The sequence below is a fragment of the Panicum virgatum genome, chromosome 8K, assembly GCF_016808335.1.
Source record: "Panicum virgatum strain AP13 chromosome 8K, P.virgatum_v5, whole genome shotgun sequence".
Taxonomy (NCBI): Eukaryota; Viridiplantae; Streptophyta; class Magnoliopsida; order Poales; family Poaceae; genus Panicum; species Panicum virgatum.
The window spans coordinates 5,149,083-5,163,019 of record NC_053143.1 but is presented as its reverse complement, the minus strand read 5'-3'; the positions used below and the strand labels follow the sequence as shown (position 1 = coordinate 5,163,019).

Genomic DNA, 13,937 nt, shown 5'->3' with positions numbered 1-13,937 from the left:
AGTTCTCCCATTTGATTTACACCCTAGTCGATCCAATAGTTTTAACAGAACCAGAACTCTAATACACCTTTCTGTATCAGTCCATCCATCCGAAGTGCACTTCCCTTTTGCCTCCTATTCCCAGCTCACAACAGCAGCTTCTTCTTTGCTACTCTTTCGATTAATCATTATTCTGTATTTGCCTATAGCGGTCTACGTGGCGATCTAGTGCTGGTTCTTTGTTGAGATGTGCAAGCGGAAAAAAGGAAACAATATATAGGCGATCGATATACTGCGTTGTGCCAGTACCAGTGGACCCTACTGTAGGTGCTTTTATGCTAAGGGTCTGTTTAGTTCCCACTCTGTAAACGCAAAAAAACCGTAAACGCATTAAAGTGAAAATGAATCTTACTAATTTGAAATATTAAATGAAGTCTATTTACAAAACTTTTTGCATAGTTGGGTTGTAAATCGCGAAACGAATCTAATGAGCCTACTTAATCCATGATTTGCAACAGTGATGCTACAGTAACCAACCGCTAATTATTAATTAATCATGGATTAATTAGCATTATTAGATTCGTCTCGCGATTTACAACTCATCCATGCAAAAAACTTTGTAAATAGACTTCATTTACTACTTCAAATTGGGAAGATTCCGACGCAAAATTTTTTTGCCTTTACAGGCCTCACGAACTAAACACGGCCTAACTCCAGCTTCATGTATGTAGTGGCGCCATAGTGTGAGAGGAGACTACTAGCATTTATGGGATCCATATGGACCTGTTCTCCTAAACTGAATATATGTGTTTGTATTTGAAAATTCTTCTCTATGTCACTATAATCTTTATTTTTAACTTCGTTTCAAAAAAATCGTTTCAAAAAATAATATTTTTAACTCAATATCTAAAAGAGATTAATGATTAACGCTCATTTTAGAACATTATGTCAAGTTATTGAATTGGAACAAAGTGTGTGTGTGTCACTACTACATAAAATATTTTTCGAGGCGGGTCAAAATCCGTTTTCCGAGGCGGGCAGGACAAACGCCTCACCGTAAATGGAGTATTTCCCGAGGCGGTTTGGTGCCTGCCTCAGTAAATAAAAAAAATTAAAAAAAAAAAGAGAAAAGCCCGCCGAGCCCATCACGGGCCAGGCGAACCCATCGGCCGCCGCCGCGGCATCCCGCCACCAGATCCGTGCGCCGCCGCCGCCGCAGCCGTGAGGGAGGGCTCGGACCCCGTGCGCCGCCGCCACCGGGAGGGAGGGGCCCGGGGCCCCCCGCACCGCCATGGAGCCCCGCCACCGCCATGGAGGCCCGCGCCGCCTCCGCCTCCGCCAGGTCCGCCCGCGCCCACCGCCGCCAGGTACTGCCGCCGCCTCCTCCACGCCGAGGCCCGGGCTCGCGCCGGAGGAGGCCGCCGCCGGCAAATCCAGCCCTTCCCCGCCGCGCCCCCTCCACGCTGAGGCCCGAGGCTGCGGCGGAGGAGCCCGCGCTCGGAGGCGGCCAGGGCGCTGCGAGAGCGGGTCTAGCGCCCCTCGCCGGCGAGCCACCACCGAGCCGCGCGGCGGGAGGGAGAGAGAGAGTGGAGGCTGGTAGAGGCTAGGGTTTTGTTCATTATATACTCTTTTTCAACAATTGGGCTCATATGGGCCTCATCTGGGCCTGGTCTATTAACTGAGGCGGACCATTGTAAGGTGACCGCCTCGGTTAATCGATTTTAGGAGGCGGTTTGTTTTTACCACCTCAGTTAATAAAAAATGACCGCTCGGTTTATCGAATGCATTAACCGAGGCAGATTTTTAACGTGCCCCCCTCCGAGGCATTTTCAAAGTGTCTCGGTTAATGGATTTTTGTAGTAGTAATAGTGTATGTGTGTGTATTGTGCAGCTCGTCTGTTTCATTCCTTAATTTGGAAGGGTTGACTGGTCGTACACGGGGGGCTTTGATGGTGATCCTTCTCGGCAGGCTCGATCCAAGCAGTGTGTGCATACGAACGCGCGTACTAGAATAGATCGGTTCTGCTAATCGCCGCGCGCGTCAGGAGGGTCGATTTCAGTCAGCGTGCGATTATCCTTATCTGAAAAAATTCTCTCTCCGTAATTTTCTATATTTCGAAAGTTATAACTTATGGACACTATAATTTATTTTCAAATAACTATCAGACTATAATTTTTCAGCACATCTTTTACTATTATAATTTTTGCACATAACTTTTTTCAATCAACTTTTTTATAGTGTAAGTTTTTACACAACATGTACAACTTTTACGCATAACTTTTTTCTATCTACTTACTAAAGGATAATTTAGAGCATAGCTTCCATGCGTGTTATCACAAAAACTTATCACACAACTTTGATGAATAAGTTTACCATAGAGCTTGTAAAAAAAATACAACTTCTCGAGATAACTTTTTTGTATAATTTGTGCAAACTATTTATCAACATAATATCTCTGCAAACAACATAAAGTAGGGGGAAAAAGACTGCAAAAGAAAAGAAAAGAAAAGATAATACTATGTGTCATAGAAAATATAAAAGGAAAAAAAGTTTAGAAAGGAAATTGATTGATATGTGAGCACATCACATGGTTATGCGCCGATAATAATCAACTGTATATTAAATTATTAATCGATGAGAGTTAGGTCAGTTTCAGCAGGAGTGTCATCGGCGCAGTTACTAAGACCATGGACTAGATAATCGAAAGTTCTATAACATTTTCATGACACTTCTATTAAGACTAGTCTTACTCGGATACATATAAGAATATGTGACTAAGCTTCTCGCGTGTGATACTGATGTAGGTATACAGGACAAACACACACACACACAGCCTGCTTCGCTCGCTACGAATAGAACTAACGTGCGCGGTGGAATTGGATTTCCAGTCGACGTGCCGGTGGCGGCCGGATATTTTTCCAACCGACGATAGGTACGGTGTACGGATTCCGTACGCGTTGAACGGGGTTTGTTTGGTTGCTGGTAATCGATCCAAAGCAAGGATTTTTTTCCCGACGGTGTAACCGCGGTTTCCGGATCGTTCCGGTACCGGCCGGTTGGAAACCGGCTCAAATTCAAAATTTAAATTTAAATTTAAAAAATAAAAAATTTCTAAAAAATACTTCAAGTTGCGACGAATCTAATTATATCAATTTTTTTCAAATATTCGTTCATTTAGTATACTTTGCGGGTATTTGAAGTTAAACCAAAAAGAAAAAGAAAAAATGGGCCGGCCCATTAAAGCCCACTTTGGCCCATCGCGCCAACATCATCACTCACGGCGCGCAGGCGGCTGCGGCGGCGGGAGCACTGCACGGTTGCAACGGCGGCGGGCGGCGGTGGCGAGAGCGCTGCACGGTGGGAGCACTATCACTTTTTCTATTTTTTGGATGAAAGAGTATGGAAAAAATGTGTAACCACTAACCAGTGGTAGGTGGATAATTATCTCCAACTCCACCAACTCCAAAAATTGATGTTGAACCCCAAGAAAGCCAAAATTTGAAATGAAGTGACCAGGACTACACCCGTAGTAGGCTGAGGCCAATTCCAATTCGACGCGTACTACGGTGACTCCATCTCGATCAAAACTGGCCCTCGATCTCTCCACTTGACAAGTGTCGGCCAGCGCGTGGCTGGCTCGGGGGCCCACGTCCACGCTAATCAGCCACGTGCGTCAAAGGAAAGCGCGTCGAGGCCGACGAGCCCCACTTGGGTTTGGCTAATCTGCATCTCTCTACACTGCCACTTGTAGCCGCCTACTCGAGCATTTACCATTCAGCTTCTAGTTAATTACCATTCAGTACTTAGTTAATTACTAGTGTAGTACTAAATAAATTGGTATTGATTAGTGTAGTAAACAAATTTCTCCACCGGCGAGCGGTTAACTACTAAAATGACAGAGGCGCCCGCCGCAGTCTGGACGCGCCGCGCGGCGTGGTCAGACCGACCCAAGCAAGTTTGCCCCGGTCAATCTCTCGCCGCGAAATCAGTTTAATATCCGGAACCAATTCGCTCTCGAATTCTCGTGAAGTTCACTTATTTATTTTATTAAATCTAAACTACTACTACTACCAGCTGGTTGCCTCCTGCAGCTGGCCAGCCAAACAAAAGAGCTCCGGTCCAATGGTCTGCGTGCCTGCTGCTCTCCAGACTCCAGGTGAAGCGAATTTGCCGTTTGAAACCGTCCCCAAACGCAAGGTCGTACTACTACTACACCTTTTCTTCTCATCTCAAAAAAAAAAAAACGGCAACAAGGTGTCTGCCTGCACAAATTTGGACCAAACGAGCACGACAAAAGAAAAAAATCAAGAAGGAACCGTCTGCACCCAATCCATGTGCATTGCACCTTGTGCCACAACTATTGCAGCCCACTGTGCACAAAAAACGGCGGGGGCTTCTTTTTTCTTCCTTTTTCGGTTCGAAAATATGAAATACGATTCTTTTTTGGGATTTGAAAATATAAAATGCTGGGAGCGGCGGAATCTCCCTGGCCGTACACGTGGCGCCCCGGCCGATCAACGTGCGCCGCGCCTATAAATACGCCGCAACGTCGGCGCCGGAAAAAGGACGCGCGCCCGATTCGAGTTCATGCGTGCGCCGCCGCGGCCAAGGTGGCGAACGCGCGGGGAGGAGGAGAGCTCGCCGCCGCCGGCGGCGGCGTCGAGGAGGAGGACGAGCAGGAGGGCCGGCCGCCGCCGGCGGCGGCGTGGTGGATGCTGTCCGGGTACGAGCGGAGCCAGGAGGCGTCCGTGATGGTGGAAGCGCTGGCGAGGGTGGTCGCGGGCGGGGAGCCTCGCCGGGAGGGTGTCGCAGTCGCGCCGGCGGCGGGCGGCTGGCAGGGCTACGGCGAGATGGCGCCGCCGCCTCACGGTAACCATTAACCACGCAGCTGCATCTTCGCTTGCCCATTTCGTCATGTCATGTCTAGTCTGCTTGATCTAGCCGAAGCTGCTGCGTCTCCTCTCGATGCCGACCAGAACAGCAGCGGCGGTTCGGCAGCCATTCCTGCAGCTACAGGGCCTGCTCTGCCCAACCCTTGTCAATTGTCATTGCTTGCTCTGTTCGTAACTTGGTTGCCGGCCAAAAAAAAAAAATCATGCAGTAACCTCTAACCTTAACCTTTGTTGCCGGCCATGTTCGTAACTTGGACCAAAAACATTCTGAGTTTACAACCATGTGGAGGGTAGGAGGCGTGATTCTTTTTTTTTTCCTATTGTGGTTGCATTCTTTCTTTTGCTGCCTCACTGCCCTCGTGCTCCCGTTGGGCCTCTTCACATTTCCTTTTTTTTTTAAAAGACCTCTTCACATTTCTCACGAGTATACAAGGTTGCATGAATGGACGCGCTTACATGCCACTACCAACTCGAGCATGATGCATGCTTTGCAGCTACAAAACAACTGTTGAACAAAAGAAAATTAAATGAAACAAAAAGAAAAGAAAACAGAAAGTGCTTTGAAGATCCGTGAATGAATAACGTTCATTGGAAACAAAAACAAATCGTGTGAACGTTTCATTTAAAGTTTGGCTCGTAGTGTAGTATGTTCTATAGAATGCTATCAACTGTGTCACTATTGCAATGGGAAAAGAAAAGAAGAAAATTTGTAGAGTCTCTTCTATGCCGTGGCACCTAGGCATAATACAGTGACATCTGATTGATACCAAATTATTCCATGCTTCAATCAAAGCATGTGCTTCTCACTCCTAGGTACCACAGGAGCAGAGTTAGAGGAGTACACACAGTCTAAATGGATAAAAACAGTTTATTGTGTGCAAATAACATGCAAAATAAATCCACACAAAAAAGAATTCTATGAAAGCAAGAATTCTATGAAAACAAGAGTTCTATGTTCGATTGATCACCACGCCACGAGTCTGCACACAAAACTCCATTGCTCTTAACAAGTTCAGACAAATAGGCTTCAGTTTTAGTCCAAGTGTCACAAAGACAAAAAGAACAGAGGCACATAGCAGATCAACCATTTCCCTCTTCCTTTTATGCGATTCATCTGCATCAGTATAGGGATTTACAGTAATTCCTATGATTAGCACAAGAGTAAAAATGTAGTCTTTAAGCACCAGGTGCTGATTGTGGTTAATGCTCGGAGAGTAAAACTGTAATCTTTAAGCATCCTGGCGTTGTTCTTGCTCTGTTTTCACTCATAGCCTGTGTGCGCAGAGTACGGCAGAGCAGCGACGCCGGCGCAGCACTCGCCCGCGGCGTCGGCGTCGGCGGGCCCGAACGGGGAGATCCCGTCGCCGTCCTCTGCGGAGAGCAGCGGCGGCGGCGGGCCGCGGCGGCGGTACCGCGGCGTGCGGCAGCGGCCGTGGGGGAAGTGGGCGGCGGAGATCCGGGACCCGCACAAGGCGGCGCGCGTGTGGCTGGGCACCTTCGACACCGCCGAGGCGGCGGCGCGGGCCTACGACGAGGCGGCGCTCGGGTTCCGCGGCAGCCGCGCCAAGCTCAACTTCCCGGAGTCCGCCGCGCTCCGCCCGCCCTCGGCGCCGCAGGCGGCGGCCGCGGCTCCTCCTCCTCCTCCGCCGCCGCCGCAGAGGCCGGAGGCGCTGCTGGAGTCGCAGGCGCTGGCGGGCGGCGGGGAAGAGGAGTACTCGGAGTACGCCCGGTTCCTGCAGGGCTCCGGCGAGCCGCCGCGCTTCCTCGAGCAGACGGTGGCCGCGCCCGCCGCGGCGCCGGGCTCGCCGTCGTTCCCGGTGTTGTTGAGCTTCGGAGCGAGTGGAAGCGACGGCGCGGCGAGCCATCAGTGGTGGCCGGAGGGGAACCGCTCCGGAGGCGACGGCGTGGCGCCACCGCCGGCGACATGGGCGGGCTCGGGGTGGTGGCCCGCGCCGCCGCGGGACCCGTCGGCAGGGTGACCCGCGTCGCCGCAGGGATCGAGTTCCGGGCTTCCGGCCGTCCCTGCATCCCTGATCCGAATTTTTGGCCCGTATTTCTCCACGTCCGTTGACACGGGGACTGATTTTGATCCGAGAATACACATTCCTTCATACGGCATGTAGAATCTTGTTAGGTGTAGCGGTAGATACCTTTTCTTCTTTCGTCTTTGAGATGACGAGAGATGCATTTGTATTCGTGGATTCTTTTCGAATAAGCTTTTCGTTGCTTTTCCGGTGAGCAAATGAGCTTGCGGTGAGAATCTGAGCTTGTCACGTCAATGGCGCGGCGGGGTTCCTGCGCCGTTGATGTCCTACTCCGTTCCAGTTGAGCACTGCAACAATCTCGCTGGACCAGAAGGTCTACTGGTTGTTCATCTTGCAGGCCAGTAAGAGTACTCCTAAATTTTAGCGTCTGACAGCGACAGGCAGTCTGATTACTGATCGATGATCGACCTGGCCGTCAGAACTCAGTGGAATACCTGTTCGATCGTCAGCGCCTGCAGCTATCAGAGCGATAGCACAAAGGCATTGACCGGCAGTGCAATCGCTCCGAAATTTTGCTTGGAGGGCATTACCGAAAGGGAACGAAGATGTCGACGGACGACAGCTCGATGTGGTCAGCGGTGGACGAGGAAGCTGCGGTATGAATCCGAGGTTCCCGGCGGCGGCGCGCACGACGACGAGCCGGTTGCTTCACCATCGTGTCATGTGTCCTGTTCCGGATTCCGGTGCTCGTCGACGGCGTCAAACGAAAGCCGGCGGCGTTCGCATTTGATTTGGAGATTTTGGGTGCACACGGTCGGAGGACACCTGAGATCGAGCGTTAAGGAACCCTGACCCGTTTCTTGCCGACGGCCGCTCGCTGTCTCACGCGTGCGGCGACGGAGGAATTTTTTTATTTTTATATTATTTTTTCCGATTGATCAAAAAAAATATGTCGTTATATTTTTTTTTAAAAAAATATCATCCAGCAGCCGGTTCATCCGGCAGTAACAACCTTCCGCCGGATGAACCGGCGGCTGGGTGACATTTTTGAAAAAAAAATATAACGGCCGTGGCCCAAGGAACTTACCGTCGGTTCATCCGGCGGTAACAACCTTCCGCCGGATGAACTGGCGGTAGGAGCTACCGCCGGGCTACAGCGCGGCTATAGCCGTCTGTAGCCAGGTCCAGTGTCCTATCGCCGTTTGAAACGGCGGTAGGTATTCCCATATTTTTTTATTTATTTTATATGCTCTCGCTGTTGTAATTAATTGTTTAATTATTTTATAGACTGTCTGAACTGTAATTATTTTCTTTACGCTTAGAGATATTTCAAAAAATAATAGAGATAGCGGAGGTTAGGGAAAAAAATTTAAAAAAATTAATACAAATTAGATTTAACTCTAATAGAATGTGAAAATATATTTTTATGAGATATTCATGAGTTTCAATTACGATTTCGATGTCCTGTCACCTTGCATCAGATTCTTCTACACCCCCACTATAATTAAAAATGTGGGAGGACCTACCGCCGTTTGAAACGGCGATAGACATGCATGAACCATGCCTATAGACCAAATAGCTCCATCTATAAATAGAACATCGCCCCATCTCATACGAAGTCACTAGTCATCCCCGCACTAGCACTATGTCTTTCTCTGGTTCTACCTACCTGCAAGCTGATGGAGTCCAACGTTTTGGGCGATGACTTCGGCAGGAGGTTCTTCATGTGTGAGAACTACGAGTACGATCCGTCAAAGCGCTACGGCAAGAACAAAGCGAAGGTATCACCTCGCCCTATCTAGCTTGCGCATTCGGAGTTCAGTAAGTTAATTCTAACTCGGCTTGGAAATAGAGTCCACCACCTCTTTGTGATTTCATACAGTGCCTGGACACGGAGCAATCGACCGAAGCTAAGGAACACGTTGAGCGCGAAGCAAGATGGGCTGCGGAAAGGTGGCAGCGAATGCTGCAAGAGGAAAAAATAGAGGAGAAGCGCAAGAAAGATAAAGAAGAGATCCAGAAGAGGTTCGCAGATGTGGAACGTCGGCAGGCAGAGGAGCGTGAAGCTGATAGTGAGAGGAAGCGAGAGAGGGCCCGCCGTGCGAAGGAGGCGGGGCCCGAGGCTATTAGGAAGGGGAAGTATCCTCGGTGCACTCAGTAGATTACTATCATGTAATGTTCGAATTTCATATTCCCCAATGCATGTTAGATATAGATGAAACACGATGTTAGCGTGTTCCATGTACATGCCAGTGCAATTATTTTTATAATTTGAATGTCTAATTAATCTGCATTGTGTACTTTCTACTACAAGTACCCATTTCATAAAACATGAGCTACAACTAGATTTTTCAGAAGCCTTGGTCTACAAATAAACTTTTCAGACCGACGTGATGACAACTCCATGGGCATATATCGACCAGTACACACAATAAAAACAAACAAAACAATCACCGTTCATACATTGAACACAAATAAAATAGTGGTCCACACAATTCAACGCACACAACACATGACATGGCATGTCAGGACCTGTTCCAAGCTACGGTAATTCGAACAAACGTTATATTATTTATTCAGACGGAGCAGTACAACATCAATCATTCATGGGCAGTACCCTTATCACGTCCCGCCATGTCTGCTTTTGCACGCTCGCATTTGCGTAAATCTTCATTCACCTTCTTCAACCACTCCATATATTGCTGATCACGACGAGTGATCCACGTGTCAATCCACTCATGGAAATTACACCAATGAGTATGTGTGTCATCACCAGCGTACTTTTGCAAACAAGAAACGATTCAAAATTATTAAAAATAATAAATGCATATTTACAAATTAATCTATACCTGTGATGTTGCACCTCTTTTTTGGACTTTCTCGATATTCTTGCAACACCAATACCTCTGGCCAAAAGTCTCGTAATCACGAGATATGTTCGGAACACAACGCATTTGGCAATATCAATCGGGTGGCTCTACACCTTTCGGCCATACCTTGCAATCTGTAATACATCTATTGGGATCGTTAGGAGAGGGTCCTAAATTAGCCTCCATTTCCCGACGAAAAGCTGCCCGGGAGAATGAGGAGCTCATAGCTGTTTGTTTGAGCTAATTAAAAAAAGTGGAACCTTAATTGCAAGTCTGTGCTCTCGGCAACCACAAGGTGGTCTTTTATACACGTAGGACTGCTTGCATCGTCCAAGCACTTTGAACACAGATATTATCTCTCACAGCTCCACAGCCGTCCACGCTTCTGCACTCGCACGCTCCACAGCGCACACTCATTGCACTTTAAACAACAACATGACCTCTCACTGCTCCTACCTTCAGTACTCGCACGCTCCACAGCGCTCACTGCTACCACTTTAAACACAGACACGACCTCTCGTTCCTGACTTCTACCCACGCACGCTCAACACCGCTCACTCATACCACTTTAAACAACGACACGATGTCTCACTGCTCATGACTTCAGCACTTCCACGCTCCACAGCGCTCACTGGTATCCCATCGAGCGTACTATCGCACTAACCTAATCGTCGTACTATCACTGTGAGGAATGTTGAGTACTCTATCCTGCTTGTGATGAGTGAATTGTCAACCGTGCGGTGTGATCGTGCGCTTGGTCTTTGGATTGCAGGTACACGGGCGTCGAGTGTCGACGGGGAGCTGCCGTGGAGGTGCTGTGGCCGATGGACCGTGCGGTGGACGGCGGTGAAGAGCAGCCGGGACCGGAGCTCGGACCGGGCGGCAGCTGTGGCGTCCACTCCTGGATCGAGGGCGCAAGCGGCGACGGAAGGCGGGTTTCTTGGTTTGTGCCACAAAACCAAGGAGGCGGATGGCGGTTGAAGACGCCGAGTCGTGGAGGCACGGGCGTCGGTCTCGGGACTGACGGAGGCGACGGGCGTCGACGGCGTCTAGGGCCTCGCTGCGGGCGAGGAGGTGATGGGCGTCGGGCGGCGTCTAGGGCCGTCAGAAGGCCGAGGCGGGAACGGCGTCTAGGGCCACGGCGTGGAGGCGGGAATCTTCCCGCGCGTGAGGTTTTGGCGGTTTTCTCAAAACCGGCCACCTACCCGGGTTTCGCGGACCCTCCAAAACCGCGGACTGGATCTCCATCAAGACGGCGGCATCGCGGAGAAGACTTCGTTTCGAAGAAAGAACCTCGGCCGTCGGATGAGATCGTTGTACAGAGGGTGTTGCAGGCCAACCGGTCTGACCGGTCCCTGGCACCGGTCTGACCGGTCTAACCAACCGGTCTGACCGGTCCAGCATACCGGTCTGACCGGTCCGGCGGGTATAAATACCCCTTCACTTGTGTTAGGTTAATAGCGGCTTTTGTAATCTGTTCGTGGACTCTCTGTTTCTTTAGGCCGCCGCCCCTGTGTCTCCCTCCCTCTGTTCCTCTCGTTTGAGTTGATTTTATCCATGGATTGTTGAAACCTTGTAAGGGATTTGATTGGGAAAGGAGGCCCTATCCTCCTCGTGCCCTCTAGGCTTTTGATTTGATTCAATCCCCTGGTTTTGTGCCTTGTGCAATGGATTTTCGATTTCGTTTTTGGCACACTTGATTGAGAGGAGGCCTCGAGTTCTTTGCTGTGATTCCCGTGCTCCCAACTCTGACCTAAAACCTCTGGAATCACTGGCGTGTTCGAATTTGAGTTCTTGAGTGTTTGAGAAAACCCCAATCCCTTTTGATCTCCCCCATAATTCTCACGATTCGTTGATCTTTGGGACGAGATCTTTTGGGGATATGCTCACGGGGTAGCGGCGAAGCATTCCCCCAAGTTTCGTCGGATTTCGTGGTCGTTTGCTCGGGATTCACTATTTGGATCAAATTTCTCGGGGGTTTTCTGGGTGCTACCGGTCAGACCGGTAGGCACGACCGGTCAGACCGGTACAGCGCACTGGTCAGACCAGTCGAGCGCACCGGTCAGACCGGTTCAGGCAGATCAGTTCTGCAGCTTTCCCGATTCGCATCCGTTTTGCTTCGTGGGTTCGCTCGCTCGTTCGAGGCCTTTTGTGTTGGGTTAGCTTTTCAATAGTTACCCCAAACTTTGGTCAGAACGCTTGAGGGCTTGGGCGATTTTGGGACATAGCCCGACGGTTTGAATTTCGGAAGAAATTTTGATCGGCTCTCATTCACCCCCCCCCCCTCTAGTCGCCGGCTTCGGTCCCACAATTGGTATCAGAGCTTGGTAAGATCCCGGTGTTTTCCGGCGAGGATTATGCCTACTGGAAGGTTCGCATGAGAGCCTTCCTGCAGAGCATGGGAGCCGATGTCTGGGAGATTACCACGAACCAGCTTTACGAGGTGCTGGCTGTTCGGACCACGCCTCTTCAGGTGACCCAGCACGAGGCTAACGCCAAGGCCGTCAATGCCTTGTTCGCTGGCGTTTCTCGTGCGGAGTTCTCACGCGTCCAGGGTTTTCAGGAAGCCCACAAAATTTGGATGTGCCTTGAGAACTACCACGAGGGTACATCTCAGGTGAAGGCCAGACTGTTCGAGACTCACCGGCGTGAGTACGAGAACTTCACACAGGAGCCGGGTGAGAGCATTGACCTGATGTTCAGTCGTTTTCAGTCGATTGTGAACAAGGTCAATGCGAACAGATCTGCTGGTGCCCTTGAGTACACAGAGCACGAGAAGGCTCTCAAGTTGCTCTACGCACTTGACCGCTCTGTGTGGGATCTCAAGGTGAACACGATCATTGAGTCTGCAGGCTATGAGACTCTGACCGTGAACGAGCTTTTTAGCAAGCTCAAGGCCACGGAGGTGGATAACCAGACACGAGCCAAGCTCAATGGTGCCCCTCCTTCCAAGAGCGTCGCTCTTGTGACTGGCCCAGGAGGATCGAGCTCTAATGCTAACTCTGCTCTTGGCTTTTCTCTTGCCTCTTTGCCTTCTATTTCAGATGAGCAGCTGGAGACGCTGGGCGACGATGACTTGTGCCTCCTCATCAGCAAGTTCCAGCGCGTCTACCACAACAGGCAGAGGAAGAAGAACCCCGAGTGCTACAACTGCGGCGATCTGAACCACTTCGTCGCCGATTGCCCCAAGAAGTCCGGCGGTGGCCAGAACAACTCCTTCGACTACTACCGCCACCGCAACCGCGACGAGGGAGGCTCCAACAAGGAGCGTCGGCGCCACAAGCACCGCAGTCGTGACCGGGGAGGACGCTTCGACAAGGAGTCGCTCAAGAAGCGCTTCCAGTACAAGGCCAAGAAGTGGGAGAAGGCCTTCCTGGCGCAGCTCGGCGACCTCGACAAGAGCTCCGACACCGACCGCTCTTCTTCACCGACCTCCGACGACGACGACAAGAAGAAGAAGAAGCGGGACAAGGAAGCCACCGGCTTCATCGGCCTTTGCTTGGCGGCCGGTCGGCGCAAGAGCTTCTGCACCATGGCAGGCGAAGCCGATGGTGCTCGTGCTTCTTCGGGTGGACATGCTACACCGACGCACTCCGGCTCTTCTCCTGGATCCGAGAGCGATTCAGAGGTAAACTCCACGATCGACCTGCTTGATACAGAGGTTAGGGAGTTGTACACCGCTCTCGACAACCAGAAAAGGCTGCTTAAGGAAGCAGCTAGAGAGCGTAGAAAGCTTAGGGCTGAGCTGGCTTGTGCTAGAGAGAAGTCTAGTGAGGATGAGTGCGCTGGCTGCATATCTCACATGAACGATCTTGTTGCTCTCCGTGCCAAGCATGATGAGAACGTCGTGAACTTAGATGTTGCTAAGATTTCGCTTGCTGACGTGTCTCATGAGCTCGCTAAGGCCAAGCATGAACTAGAACTAGTTAAGGATGCTCCTATTGTTAGCGATGTGCTTGAATGTGAGGAGTGTCCTATCTTCAAGTCTGATCTAGCTTCTTTGCAGTCCAAGTTTGCTACTGTTGTGTGCGAGCTAGAGGAGATGAAGTCTAGGCCAGTTTTGCTTGGTGCTTGTAAGCTTTGTCCCACGCTTAGGTCGGAGCTAGAGGAGAAGAATGCTTTGATTAAGTCTTTTGGAAAGACTAAGGTCATAGAGTCTAGCCCACCTATTGACTGCTCTGTTTGCCCTGGTTTGATCTCTGATTTGGAT

At 50.2% G+C, this 13,937-nt stretch overlaps 1 protein-coding gene across 1 annotated transcript; it reads left to right on the top strand.

The window, feature by feature from the left end:
- The first annotated feature begins 4,556 nt into the window (after positions 1-4,556).
- On the top strand, positions 4,557-7,115 carry LOC120643673 (ethylene-responsive transcription factor ERF110-like). The gene is made up of 2 exons (XM_039920116.1): positions 4,557-4,849; positions 6,157-7,115. The coding sequence occupies exons 1-2, from the start codon at positions 4,693-4,695 to the stop codon at positions 6,849-6,851; spliced, it is 852 nt and encodes a 283-aa protein (XP_039776050.1). The 5' UTR covers positions 4,557-4,692; the 3' UTR covers positions 6,852-7,115.
- The last annotated feature ends 6,822 nt before the right edge of the window (positions 7,116-13,937 follow it).

Bases quoted from the DNA above. Each gene is read 5' to 3' on its own strand.
- LOC120643673 (XM_039920116.1), top strand. From the start codon at position 4,693: ATGCTGTCCGGGTACGAGCGGAGCCAGGAGGCGTCCGTGATGGTGGAA. The intron at 4,850-6,156 runs GTAACCATTAAC...CTGTGTGCGCAG, and splicing joins GATGGCGCCGCCGCCTCACG to AGTACGGCAGAGCAGCGACG.